The sequence below is a fragment of the Scleropages formosus genome, chromosome 2, assembly GCF_900964775.1.
Source record: "Scleropages formosus chromosome 2, fSclFor1.1, whole genome shotgun sequence".
Taxonomy (NCBI): domain Eukaryota; kingdom Metazoa; phylum Chordata; class Actinopteri; order Osteoglossiformes; family Osteoglossidae; genus Scleropages; species Scleropages formosus.
This window is the reverse complement of record NC_041807.1, coordinates 18,215,761-18,230,787: the sequence shown is the minus strand read 5'-3', so window position 1 is coordinate 18,230,787 and position 15,027 is coordinate 18,215,761. Positions and strand designations below refer to the sequence as shown.

Here is a 15,027-nt window from a genome sequence, read left to right as displayed (position 1 = left end):
CCGAATTCAAGTTGAATGCTAGAATGGAGCCGCGAGAAGTTTAAATACATAACTCGCTAAATATCTTCAGCACGCCACCGGGTTACGTAGCCGAAATCCAAGTACGGTAGTTTTTCTCCATTTCTTGTACCGCCGCATGAGAGCTGAGCCGCAATGACGGGCGCAATTAGGCCGTTCTCATTCCCGTTACCTCGAACGTTGTAGGATCTGAGGGTTCGCCGCAACTGCAGCGGAGACGCCACCGAGCTGCGACATCATCACGGAATGGCAACGAGGCCAGGATGCTGTCAAATGTAAGTAAACACGCGATGTCTATCTTAACTGCTCCCGTTTCCAAATTAATCATACCAACTAACCCTGGCTGCTAGTTTAAAACTCCCTTCAGTTGTAACCGTTTCACATGGCTGCTCCCCCCAGACACCCCCCGCCCGCCCGCCCGCCCCGAGCACAATTCACGAAAAGCGAACACAGACTCATTGATTAGCACTTTAAAAATAACAGGGCATGTTCCGCACAAAGTGCTCTGGTTACATGGCTCTTGTAGCTTTTGGACTAGTTGTCAGCATGTCAGCGTAGGCCCCAAACAGCTGGTCGCTTCCCACAATGCACTTCGCCTCCGAGGGAACGGCGTCCCGCAATAGGCGGCTCGGATCCCTCGTTTCCTCGGTAACGAGGACGAAACCGTTTATTGGCTTTGCGCGTCGGCTTCCCGCTGGCAGAGGTCCCATGGGAGCCGCTGTCACGGCGACGGGCGCCTAGTCCTCAGGCCCTGCTTCTCCATGATGTTCCACAGCTTGCGCAGGTTCGACTGGGTGATGGTGTCATCCGGCTTCAGCTGCAGCGCTCGCAGGTAATTGGCCTCGGCCTCCTGCAGTTTGCCGTTGAGGTGCAGGATGGCACCCAAGTTCATTAAGGCAGCTGGATACTGGGGGAAAACAGCATCTGTAAAATTAGTTCCACAACAGTGCATGCTGGGAAAGAATCTCCTACAGATCTATTGTTAGGGTTATAGAAGGGTATTTTTCACACAGCTGGTAACAAGTCGTCGTGTCACAGCGTGATGGTGGAAGCAGGGCCGGGACTAGGCAAGAATCAATTCGGCACCCTTTCCATCTCCAAATTAGTAAAGGTACAGACACATACATGATAACATTTCGTTTTATTTTAAATACAGATACAAATAGATCATGAAAGCAAAATATAATGTCAATTTGCAAATAAGGTACTTTCTATTTTTTATTATTGCCATTATATACAATAACACGGGAATTTTACGTGCGCGCAGAACACAAATTCATAACAACAGAAATTTATAATTACTTCTAAAAGACTGAAGTTTGTTTAGGGAATAAAAAGATTATATAAACATTTTGTTCGGTACAGCAACCGTTTGTATAATAGAAAATTTAATGAATTTTACATTTATTCATTTAGCAGACGCTTTTGTCCAAAACAACATACATCTCAGCTCAAAGACATGATGTGGCGATGCATCATACATTTAGCTAATATATTTCTAATAAATCTATTATTAAGCAAGGTATGTCTACTTAATTTTTTCCAATATTACAATATTGGAAATTTGGAATCCTCAGATTTTAGCACCCTGAGGAGATTGCCAAGGATGTCCTAATTATAAGGCTGGCCCTGGGTGGACAGCAGGATGGATGGCCATGTAAATGCCGCTGCCGCCATGGTAAGAACCTATTTATATGTCCTCTGTTGCTGTGAGCAGAAGGCCATTCCCTACTGTACAATTGAAACACTGAGTTTTCCCTCCTTTTTTTCCTCGACTTTGAGTTTGGCACAACGAAACGATTCTTACGCTTTGCTGTTATCTTTTTTCACTCCTGAAATAAAACGTCTTTGTCCCATGTTCCCGCTGCACATTAACAAGCAAAACTTTTTCGTGTGAAAATTCAGGTCCTCGATATAGCGTCGCATGTCTTATAATAAACCGTATATCCTAGTCTGCTGAAGAAGAAGGCTGGCAGTATCACGAAGGACACTACACACGCCGGCCACTCCCTGTTTGAACCGCTGCCATCTGGCAAATGGTTCAGGACAATAAGATCCTGAACCAGTAAACTGAGGAACAGCTCCTCTCCCAGAACCGTGGCCTCCATTGCACCCCTCCCTGCCCAACCAGAGAGCTGATCACAAGAGCTAACCGCAGCCTCCATCACTCCCCCACATCCACCCCCAAGGCTGCTAAGGACTGAGGACTTCAAAGTTTTAATCCAATTCTTATTTAGTTTAAGTGTTACTCCTGCTGCTGTTTTCTGAGGGTTGCCACACAAAATTTCATTGTATTGCATACAATGAAAATAACATATCCTATCTTGTATATATTATAGAATATATTCAATAGAAAATTATCCTTTAAAGCAATAACTTACAGTAAGAATTTAATTTGGTGTAAAAATAATGAATGGCAAGTCTTAATATTCTTAAGTATTTAAGTAATTTCATTTATTTGCTGTGCAGGTGGGCGAATGAAATCCTGCATTTCGTACCTTACAAAATACTGTGTTCTACACCACTGAAACATTCTGGCAGCACCCCAGACCTCAGGCCACAGCATTCTGTATGGAATGCTGGCTCTGATTTCAAATTTCTCAACTTGGCTTCTCGTCTTCTAAAACGCCAGATATCTGCCAATATCAGCCTTTGTGGCGTAATGCATTTTCCTGACAAAGCCACAAGCAAAATCATGTCCCGTAGAAAACAACCGGAGGGCTATATTCTGAAGTCAAAGTTGGCACACATTCATTTGTAGTCATTGTTAGCTGTCATTAATCAGTAATGAAATACTGTAATGAACAGGGGTGAGGGACAAGGCCATAGTTGAGCACTCAAATTTTATTACTAACACGTGTATCAACTAATACAAACTCACTCCATTTTTTTTCTGCCTGTCTTATTAGGTCTTCTTTTTTTGAGCTAGCCTGGGAGAGCTTCAAAGAATAAAAATATAAATAAAAAACCCAAGCTCTTCTGTGGCCTTCTGGTCAAACTGCTAAAGATAAGGCCATTTCCAATGTGTCTGTGATCTTATCAGTCCCAATTCTAGTTTTGGAGATGATAAACCAGGGCACCAGATGGCTGGGCAAAGGCCTACGGCCCATGTAAAAGAGTCATCTCCTGCACAGCCGCCTCGATGGGGGAGTTTCAGTGTGGGAGCTGCTGGAAAAATCCACCTTGTAGTAAAAATAACAGAACAGCTTTTTTCTCGGACGCGCAGGTGTAAATCAGTAAGTCTCCCTAAGATTAATTTTAGTGATATTTTTCATATGCATGACACACATATGACGACATAGGGGATTCCATGACAATACGCACTCCATATCTAGACCATCCAGTCATCTCACGGAGACACAGCTCAAAGCCTAAAGTTACTCATGTGCCTGGTACTTAACCTGACAGCATGAAGACCAGACCTCCTGGGTGACATGAATTTACTGTTTCAGTAAGTCAAATATTCACTTTTCATTGTCTTTTATGCTATTATTTTTTTATTTCTTGCAAGCCACAAAGAAAAAAGTATGAAGAACGAAATGAGAAACAGAAGCCCGCTAATCTGAAAGTTTTAAGTGTGTTAAGTAAAGTCAACCAATTTCACACATCAGTAGAGCAATGCGTTGTCACAGCAGTAAAACCCCGTACAATGTGGTATCATGGAGCAGAGGCCCAGTAATAGATGGTGAGGTCATATTCTCCTTTCTGCATGCTATTTGTGTGATTTATGAGTAATTATCACCCACAGGTCTCTATTTCATCAAATGCCATCTGTTTATGTCATTTTGGTCTGACATTTCACAAATGGGCAGAGAGAATATAAAATGGCCTTGATTTCGTCCCTCAGGAGCGAGAAGCATTCGGCAGTGATGTCGCTGCGAATACTGCAGATCCCTTTGGAAAAAGAGGGGAACGGTAACCAAGAATGTAAATGACAAACGCGGCCGAGATCCACGCTGAGTTTCAGCAGACTGAAAGACAATGACGTAGGGTGCTATAAATATAATAAAAAGGTACAGAGCATCTAAAAAAAGAACAGTGAGATGTAAAAACCTCAGGCAGGAAGGGCCTAGTAACAACAACCAGGTGAAAGACGTACTTCAAAAAAGAACCCGTTGTGTGCATCATGCGAGAAGCAATTCGGGCATCAAGTAGAGATTCTATTTTTGTCTGACGAGACTGACTTGAAAACGCATCAGCACTTTTGCAAATCTAACATGAAAATTGTGACTTGTTGAGGGTTCAGAAACGAATGAAAAACAGATTTTGGAAGTTGGCTCGGTGACTCGTGAAGTTCCATGCGCAGCGGACTAGACACGTGGAAGACGCTTTGTGAGCGTGAAAAGAAAGTGGAAATATTCTCTATATGGTAAAGGAAACGATGGGAATACACAAGGAAGGACTGTAAAACCTCACAACCACAGAGCGGCCCCTCTGAACCCTACCTGGATTTCTGGCTTTCCCTGCAGAGAAAACAATGCCTTCAATGGCCTATCAGTCTTTCTCTAGCCTGGCCATCCTCTGCCACCCTCTATATCGCGATTCCTCCAGTGTGAAGGTGAGACAACTCAAGCGTTCAGCTCAAGCACCTCGACGGGAACAATATGCTCAACCAGCGTGACCTTCCTGCTCCAGGGGGGATTGGGTCCATAAATAAATCAAACTGCTTCTGGAATAATCCTCAGTGGGGCCCAAATGCCCCTTGACATACAAAAAGAAAACACATTTGTTGCTGTGGCTGCAGCCAAAATAAAGCCTGGCGTAGCAAAGTTTCCCACTACAGCTCACACTGGTGCACATAACCGCTGAGTTTCCAGCATGATGCGTTTAAGATCCAGCTTCAAAGAATATTCTGGAAATATTTGGCCTTACATAAAGTTTGATACATAATTTAGGTTTGCCTTCATTTAAAAATTGAGGTTCTGATTTATGCAGTATATTTTTAAGATGAGCAGCAATTTGCAAGAATATGAAATTAGCTAGTTTCTATGCTTCAACAAATATCATTGGTTGTTTTTTTTTTTTTAAATTCGGGAGTTGTTTGAAATACGCATCCTGTAATAAAATAATGAAGATCAAAAATCATTTTTTTCTGAAATGTGATCCTTAAACTGGTGCACCATGCAAGACCAGCTCCATTAAAGGTGCCGCAGAGTTTTTGAATTTAAAGGGATTTCGAAGCCTGTGATGATATGCTCAGCGTGTAACTTCACTTCACAATTTAGTCAAATTGCGTAACTTTTCCTTTGCTACTGGGACTTCCTGCTGTTCAGCTGTTCTTGGATTTGACTTGAGTGCAACGAGACATTGCTGGATGTAGACTGCCAACAGCAATGAAGTTGACTCATCCAGCCGCAAACCACAAACACTTAGAGCCTAGAGAGGGATGCTCCGACCCGCTTCGGCTGACCACTTGCGCATCTCAGCCAACAATTCGCGAGAGATAAGGCATGGGAATCATATCAAACATCCTGAGATGACGACCTGAGACACTTGGCTCTGCTAAAGAGCCTGCTTGCCTGGCAGGGCCAAGGGGACGGAAATTAGATACGCTGGCACTTCTCCGTCCCTTTGGGGCATTAAAGAGAAAACAGCTGGCTGTGACAGAGCACAAGAAGGTGGGGGTGTTTCCCCGTGGCTCTAATACCTGTCAGTCACAGTAAAGAGCAATCACCTCCCATCAGCCAACTTGGCATTTCAATCCCAGACGAGACACTTTCAGGCTAGAGTCCGAATCTAAGGGCAGCGGAGAGAACCTGGAACTGGCGGCACTCCTGGTTTTTCTTTCAGTCGTGCTCAAGCAGACACTTCAAAGCAGACCCCCAACCCCCACACAGTTCTGGCGTGTAGTAAAGAGACCCTGCCAGATGTGCAACCAATCAGACAGCCTATGAAGAAACAGCTGCTAAAGGTCAAGGAAGAAGAGTTTCTGTGTTTGATGCTGCGGTAACTAGTCCGCAAGAGAATGAAAAAAATTTTTAATGGCCTGCAACAGAACAGCAGAAGTTTCAGCTGTCATTATCTTCCGGCAATAAGCAGAAGATAGTCGCTTCCAGAGCAGGGGAGCCGGAGAGATGGAGAAAGAGCATCCAGTGGATTTAAGACACACGCCCACGTGTGCTACCAGAGTAAGGAAACATTCCCTCGATAGGAATGTCGCTACTTTCCAAAAAAAAAGGCACAAAAAAAACAGTAGCGCAGCAGTTAGCGCAACGTAAGCCAGACCCTGAAGGATGTCTTAACAGGGCTGATGAGCAGGATCGGGGGGTAATAAAAGACACAAATGGCAGGGGAAGCTGCCGCAAAGGTCACCCAGACTGCACGTCTGCATACTGATGCGTGACAGGTGCTCCCTGGAAAATCTGACAGTGACAAATGTGGCCCCTCTCGTCTCCTCCCAACACTCGGCTTCCGCCGGGCCATAAGATTTACAGCGTAAAGTGCCGTCGGTTTATTCTAAATCTGCAGGACGAACTGCAGGTGACGTTTAGAGAAAACCCACCTACAGGGATTGTATGCTGTTGATTAGATTTTTTATAAATAAAAAAATAAAAGACATTCTGGCAGAAAGAAAGCCACATAATGTGGAGCGGAGGAGTCTGGAAACATACTCCTTCTGGCTGGAGCGAGGCGGTTTACTTTCTACGGACGCAACGTAGGAACGTTGTATTACAGCTGTGGCAGGATCCTGCCGAAGGTTAACGTGGCCTCTTCGCCATCCGCTTGGACACTGCCGCGAAAGCGATCCTGTCCCAGCGGCCACCGCATCGCTGAATCCATCACAGCAGGGGACAGGCGGATGGAGGGGGCGCTTCTCAACTATAAACACCAGATTATGGAAATCGTGCTCCGCAATTCACCTTCTGATTTAATGTACCCTGGATCCCCTTGGTTGCCAGTAATGAGAGATATGCAGAGCCGGAGCTACAGCTGAGGGGATTCCATTTGGAATCACGGCTACTGCACCAATTAAAGGATGTCCCTTAATTATGAAGAAGAAAAAAAAACAATGGCTGCTTTTATTACCTAAGTGCAGTAAATATTCATGTCACATTGGTTTCCTGCAGTAACTTCCAGGTAGTACTTTGTTTCTATCAAATGTACAGACTCTGAGAGTAACTGACAATTTTTTGCTATTTAAAGTTTTGCGATAGAAAGTATCACCATCTTGAGAGAATGACGAATTTCGAGTATTTAAAAGAAACCTCCTGGAAAAATCTTAGCTATGACTTAACTTGTTATGGACAAACTTGATATTTACTCAGACAAACTACGATGGCTGGACACGTGCACTATAAAATGTCACATACTGTAAGATATTTTTTAGCAAAAGACCGAAAGCAGCTTTTGGCGCAGATCAGTACCTGCTTTTCCGAATAATAAACACACATCTGTGGTGTTACGGTGGTCATTGCAATGCCGATACTCACGTCAGGTCTCAGGTTTGCTGCAAGGCTGTAGTATTTCTCGGCAGCATGGTGGAGACTCGCCTGCCTGTAAGGAAAATACACGGAGGCAGATGAGATGTAACATTAAAACCATGTTCATCAATCTATCTATCCATTAATATCTGGTTGTCCTAAGCAAGGTCATGGAGGTGAGGGCCCTAACCCTAAAAGGCAGGGTAACCCTGGACAGGATGCCAGTCCATCTCATGGTAACCAAAAACATACTCAGTCATTCACAATATGGGCTATTTGGAGTCACCAGAGAACCTGAAACGAGTCTTTGGACTGTGGGAGGAAAGCAGAGCACCTGGAGAAACCCAACACAGAGATAGGAAGAACATACAAACTGCACGCAGACTGAGTCACATTCAAACCGGTATCTGAACACAGAGCTCAGGAGCTTTGAGGCAGCAATGGCACCTGCTGTGCCACGGCGCCGTTCATCGAACAAGGCATTAAATACAAAAACGAAATTCTGGAAGAGAGAAATCCAGGACTCAGAGCAGTGGGGTGGAAGAGAGGAAAAGACCAGTTAAAATCTAATACTCATAATGGATGATACAGTGACAAAACCCAACCCATTGTCTTACAACAAACAGATATATATACTTCCTTTTGTTATTTCCATTTAGCGCCTGAGGATCCTCAGACGATATTAAGAGCAAAGGAAGCCTGTGGCAGCTGTCTATGTACCACAGAAGAAACAGTTCCAGTTATTTCATCTGTTGCACAGAGCAAAAAAACCAACGATGGCATCACGCTTAACAGGTCCACAGTTTGGAACCTCGGGGACTGGCTAATCGTAACCCAAACAGACTTCAGAGCCCGAGTGTCAAAAGGGCACTAGGATTCGTGTCCTCAGCCAATTTAATCTGCATCTCATTAAAACGGTTTTAAAAATATGCAATGAATCTGATTAAGCATTGAAACAAAAACACAGAAACGGCCCGAAGGCTAATAATTTCACAGAGAGGAAGACAAACCACCACAAAGCATTCAGTACAAACCAAATTTGCTTTGGTTCTTTGGAATTCTGTGTATTAAAGCATAACTGTTAAGTTATGCTTTAACATAAGTGCAAATTATTCAGAACATCAATAAAATTTCCACAACTTATTACACTTCCATTATGTTCACAGAGGTTAAAATCACAAAATACAGAGTACCATTAAACATCAGTACTATTAAACATCTTTAAACGATTCTGGCAAGAGCACTCGCGTTCATGTCCCAAGAGCTCAGACATCATTTTTCTCTTCAGACACAGCCTAAACATCAATTTATTCCATATGCTTATTATATACTTAAAGGTTATGTTTTAAGTTATCATTTTGCCTGCTAGTGCTTTCTCTGGCCAAATTGTATTCCCCTGACAAATCTGGCCATAAATCTGAAAAGAGTTAATGGCCTAAACCTGCATTTCCATCGATATTCAAGGACACAGTCAAGGACAGTTGACCCTAGAAGACAATACTGAAGTGATAGATGGTACAATGGCTTGAACTCTGTTCTTACACTGGAATTATGGTGCTATTATATATATAATTTTCTAAACATATTTGTTCATTTGTACATTTTTGGCTGCTGTACAGTTGGCAGCGTTAAGACAACTGATCTTTGGTTTTAATGCCACTTTTGGTGTTCCATGGGATGTTCCACCATCTGTTTTTGAGGGACACGTGTGCAAATGTTCTTCGAGAAGTATTACGCTGCACTGTAGCATAACTACAATATGTCTGCGTGTCTTACAGTTGCAGGCAGAAAATAGTGGAAAGCTAAAACCGGTCTCAGAAATTTGTTTTGTCTGTCAGAGTGTGTAGGACACACTGACCTTTGCTACTTTATCTAACACTCAGCCCATGCCAACAACCAGCACGTGGTGCCTCTAAATATAGGCCAGTGGAAAATGTATGTTTCTGAAAGGAGCGCAGACACGCAGCGGGTCTTGGACATTGTGCTGTTAGTGGTGTTGGTCAGCCCTGAGCTTAAATGCAGATTGCACATGTGCCAGCATTTACAGGGTGTGTGTCATTTTACTCACTACCATTTACGTGCATTCATTTAGCAGATGCTTTTTCTCCAAAGCAACAAACATCTCGGAGAAAAACACAAAGAGTGCATTACATTAGCAGAAGGAGAGAACTGGATGCAGACATGTGACTCTAAAGTACAGTTAATTTGTCACATACCACCATATGAACCAGTACTGCATGAGCAGCTGTATAAAGGTTTATCCATTATTCAACAATCTTAATCACAAAATTATTAGACATAAACATTTACATCACAGGGGGTGCGGTGGCGCAGCGGGTTTGACCGGGTCCTGCTCTCTGGCGGGTCGGGGGTTCGAGTCCCCCTTGGAGGGCCTTGTGACAGACTGGTGTCCCGTCCCGAGTGTGTCCCCTCCCCCTCCAGCCTTACGCCTTGTGTTGCTGGGTTAGACTCCGGTTTGCCGCGACCCCGCTTGGGACAAGCGGTTTCAGTCAATGTGTGTGTGATTTACATCACAAGAATACCATGTTGGAGGTAGCATTTTACAAAAGAATAAACAGCAAAGAAGCTCTGCTGCTAAGTGGATTCTATTTGCAAAACAGTGAGCCGTGTTATACCATTTCCCCAACTGAGACTGGTCTGTAAAGACTATTTTGGATCTGAAGCAGAGCTGTGAGGGAAAGTCATGTTTCCACCCTGTTTGTTATTATTGCTGAGTAGATAAGTGCACTTACTGTATGTCTAGCCTCACTGTGTCTGTCTGACCTACAGCAGTATTAAGGGTCATCTCATGGGTAAATAGTGAAGAAACACAGGTGCAGGGTGGTGCATTGTGAGGAAAGGTCTCTGTACAGGAGATACAAAGAGGGGTTCAATAAAAATACTGGTCCTCTACAGCCCTCTCTGACCCTTCTGCGCTCTGTTCAAGGCCCCTCTGCGGCCTCTCTCTGGCCGCACCTCGGAAACATGAACGTTATTATGGATTCCGGCTTGGTTTTGACCTATGGAGAAGGGAATATATCTCTTGGTTCTTCCTTCAACCAGCTGTTCTGTCAATTCTCTGCACTATTAAACGGAAAATTTAGTGTGGAATGCAAAGGATATAAAAGAGTCCATGGTTTGAAAAATATGTCTGAGAGTACTAGAGGTCATTCCCCGGTCTCAGCCAATGCATGTGTGTGTCACGTGATGCTCAAGGCCAAGCAGCGGTGCTGCTGCCATACCAAACGGGATCACATAATGCCCCGCAATCACTGTACAGGATGCTCTGCCGCACTTGTACCTGATCAGTCTGAAGTGTTAAAAATAGGTAGGGTGTTATGGAATGCAAGTTGATAAGTCTTACAAACTTGGCAAGAAAATGTATTTTAATGCTATGGTCTTCACCTAAAGTTCCCTATAAATGGAAGACCAAAATGTTTTAACTTTGTGTGTCTACAATAATTAACATATGACCTAAATGAGATTTTAAATAAATTCTGGAATGTCTGAATATCGCTGTGGAACTTATATAATGTTACGTCATCATGCCTGTGAAATCTAACTCTAACTCTAACTTGTGCCCTTGTTTTATATATATATATATACATACAGTATGTATATGTGTGGATTCCTCTGTGTAGTGTTTCTGTTGATGTTGCTGTGACTTGGTGCTGCTTATAAAACCAAAAACAGAAAAAAGAACACAGAGTGTGTGCTGCCCTCCTGCATGACCATCTATTTCTGCCTTTTTACCCTGGCAGTAACTGATAGGCCAGGCTGATGCCTGCACTAGGGTGCTGATTGTTATGAAAGAGACCAGAAATGGGTAGCGATTAATTAAACTTGTCTCATGGGCCTGGGTGTAGGGTTGCAGGAAGGGGCAGGGTCATATTCTTGCCAGGTACAGCCCTTGACATCTACTCCAAGGATAGCACACACATGCAATAGTCAGGGCCAAGGTGAACAATGTGGAACAGCCCTTGAATTCAGCTGCCTGTAAATCATTTTCATCTCAAACTCCCACAATGGAGGGGAGAAAAACTGCCTTCTTGGCATCTGGTTTAAGAGCTAGTTTTATTAACAGAGCAAAACAAAATATTAAGGCAAGTGTAAATTGATTCCAGAACAAATTAATTTAAATCTGTTTTCATTTGAAGTACAAAACACAAATTGTTGATCTGCACATAAATACTTACATCAACACTCATAAACTCGTACAGTATAAACCGCCTAAAACTACCGCAGATTGACGCGCAGGCTTACTGACAGCCTTTACCTGCACTTCACTGCCTTTTTTTCAATGTCAGAGAACTGATGGAAGAAACAGAAAGCATGTTTACGCAGCTCCGACTGTATGATACAGTCAGTTTTGTTTGTGTGTTCCGCTTGTCTCGGCTCGTAGAGTAACACAGCAGCTGTGAATAGAGGGGAGATTCTGATGTAGAGACAGAGCGCACTCTCAGCGGGGAAACGTACACACTCACACTTACAGTGTTCTGCATTCGACTCTGTCTTTGTCCAGCACCTGAACTATTGATCAGTTCACCCAGTGGTCAGCCAAGGGACACATGGTCATTCTCTGCATATGCCTTCAAACACAGATTTATGATTTGTGTATAGCGATGAGGCACTACATTAAATGTTGTCTTAATTGACTGCCTTTTTGTAGATGTGCACTGGCAATCAGAATTTTTCACTTAACGCTTTCATTGAAGTTCCTTTATTTGCTGTGTAGAATGTGCTCTTTGAAATTTTGTAACAGCACGATTGCTTGAAAAAAGGCATTATACCAAATAAAATAAGACTGACTCATTGACTGATTAGCACATACACATAAAAACATATCGGTTATGATGAATTTACCTTGCATTCTAATTCCATGAAAACTGCCCTTTCTGCAGTATTTCACGCTACTGCGGTGTGATCCAGCAAAAAAATGATTTTTCAAAATGTATTGTTGTTAAATGTACTGCTAATCAGGAAGGCCATATTTTTGTTGCAGTGCATATAGTTACTAATGTCCCTGGCTATAGGAATGATGTATGGACTAAAAGGTAAAACTGACCAAATTTTTATTCAAATTTCCCATTTATGAGAGTTCCAAAATGAGGTTTAAATTAACTGCTGATTTGTTAAAAATCTGCTATGTTCAAAACGACTGGCAGTACACATGAATCTAAACTTTTTTCCACCCAAAACAAAATTGTTAAATTGCTAAACATTGTTAAAATTGAACTGGCACATTGTTTTGATCTGAAAATCACACAGCACTATTTCATATTGGTGGCTGAATTACATCTATTTTTGTGCACCACAGAGCTCATACCAACAACGGAATCAGGACTCAGTGAAATGAGCTTACTTCATGTATATGTACAAATCGTTAGCTGCACTATATGACGAGCTTCTCAATAGCACCAACATTCAAACCTGGAGAGAATATTTTTTCTGCTTTTATTGCACCCCTTAAACTCTCACTCTCGTGCAGTGTTTTGCCCTCCTACCTGAGCATGTGAGCCGCATTGAAGACCACATCGAAGTCCCCGCTCTCAAGCTGGGCAGCGGTCTCTGCCATCTCAGCAGCCTCCGTGAAGCGACCTTCTTCCAGGAGGAACTGGCCTGTCAATTACACGGAGGAAATGAAGGGAGTGTTTACTGTATGATGTGGGGCAAGAATGTCTTCCCTTGCGCTCACAAAGTCTTTGACCGGCTCCTCCTGCTGCAGAGGGACAAACTGAGACCTGGAGACATTTTTACCAGTGGAAAGCTGATGAGAAATAATGGTTGTTACACTCAAACTTGTCCTGCAAAACCACACCAATGAAGGAGCGCAACAGTATAAAAGGAGAGTTCCAGAACTTTAGAGTTAGTAAAACATATCTCCTTTTGACTCTGGCTGGCTTGGATGGCTGGCTTGGATGGATGGATGGATGGATGGATGGATGGATGGATGGATGAAATAAAATGAACCAACCAGCAATCCCTTACACATTTACTTCAGTCACCACAAGCTTAGAGATGACAACATCATGAAGCTGCTTACATTGTAGACCAGTGGAAGAACAGCTGAATCTGGAAGCTACATCAAGAAACAAGAATAATTTTTGTCTGATTTTTCCACTTAGTTAAGAGACTGATAACTTAAGGAGACGGTGGTGTGTGTTTAATACATCACCTGTAATTCTAATTTAATTTTTTAAAACAAACTGTATGATAAAGGAATGAGAATATGTCAGTATTAAGGCTTTCAAAACAAATCACACATTATTCCTTGGGAGGAAGGTCATCTCTACTGAAACTTAAATGTCCACATCGCTGGTTTGGCACTGTAACAGGTAGGTAAATTCCAGGAAAAGTACTGCATTTGTTACCGAAAGGTTGCACGTTCAAGCTCTTAGACTATCTGCTATTTTTCAGACTTGAGCAAGAAAACTGAATATGTCCTTACCATAATGCATATAGCAGTTTCCTTTTGTGGGGTCCAGCTGAATTGCTTTCAGAAAGTACCGCTCTGCTTCAGACTTCTGCCCCTAAACACAAATAAAGCAGCTTATTCTTCAATTGTCCATTTTACCTTCGTTAATGTTCATTTACACAGCATGTACTGTCCTTCTTACATTCGGAACACACAGCAAAATTTTCCACCACCTCTTCAACTTTAAGTGGGGCTGTACGATGTGACCTGGAGAACAGGGCGGAGAAGCAGTTACTATCTGCCCATCCAGCATATTTTTCACCCGGAGGGATTTCAGCACCCTGGACAGTGGCCTACCTTATACAGACCTGCGCACCTGAGGCAGGTGGAGCAACAAGGATTCTATACACCAACTGGACACTTCTTTTTATAGACCAATAAAATCCCTTCTGGTGTTTTTGAATTCTATCTATCGCCTTCCTGCTGTGAGATGGTGCAGTGGGCTTGGCCTGGTCCCACTCTCTGGTGGGTCTGGGGTTCGGGTCCTGCTTGGGGCGCCTTGGGACGGACTGGCGTCCCATCCTGGGTGTGACCCCCCCCCTCCAGCCTTGCGCCCTGTGTTACCGGGTTAGGCTCCGGCTCGCCGTAACCCCAGCAAGCGGTTTCAGACTCTGTGTGTGTGTGTGTGCGTCTTCCTGCTGTTATGAAACAAATAACTCCATCCCCATTATTTGATCTTTCAGTATTTGCCTTCGACTTATCATTAATTGTCACACACCAGATAAATGAAAATCGGGATCATTCAATGCAGTGCAGTGTGACAAACCGAGACCTCTTTTTAAAATTGTGTCAAACTGCTGTGAGAGCGAGACTGAGAGACAGTAAATTATGGGAACCATGCACCCATGCTCTCAGATGCATTCTGGCACTCTACAGTTTCACTCGCATACTCGTGTGTTTATCTTCACATCCTCTCTTTTGCATCATTTAGTTTAAACTTTCTAAGTATTGATTTATTTAAATGACAAATATCCTTGATCCTCGCCCAGTTGGGAAGTGTGATTTTAGACCTGTGGCTTTGACTTCAAATGTTATGAAATGTTTTGAAAGATTTGTAGTAGCTGTTCTAAAGGACGAGGTTAAATTATCCCTTGACCCGTTTCAGTTCGCTTA

At 43.1% G+C, this 15,027-nt stretch overlaps 1 protein-coding gene across 1 annotated transcript in view; it reads right to left on the bottom strand.

The window, feature by feature from the left end:
• Positions 1–446: 446 nt before the first annotated feature.
• The window catches only part of LOC108931415 (protein O-mannosyl-transferase TMTC2-like), an 80,915-nt gene continuing 66,334 nt past the window's right edge, over positions 447–15,027 (bottom strand). Inside the window, exons 9-12 of the mRNA XM_018747168.2 lie at positions 13,888–13,969; positions 12,944–13,058; positions 7,449–7,512; positions 447–925 (exon numbers count right to left, since the gene is read on the bottom strand). Of these exons, the coding sequence (XP_018602684.2) occupies positions 740–925; positions 7,449–7,512; positions 12,944–13,058; positions 13,888–13,969 (447 nt within the window). The 3' untranslated portion in view covers positions 447–739. The remainder of the gene's footprint in view (positions 926–7,448; positions 7,513–12,943; positions 13,059–13,887; positions 13,970–15,027) is intronic.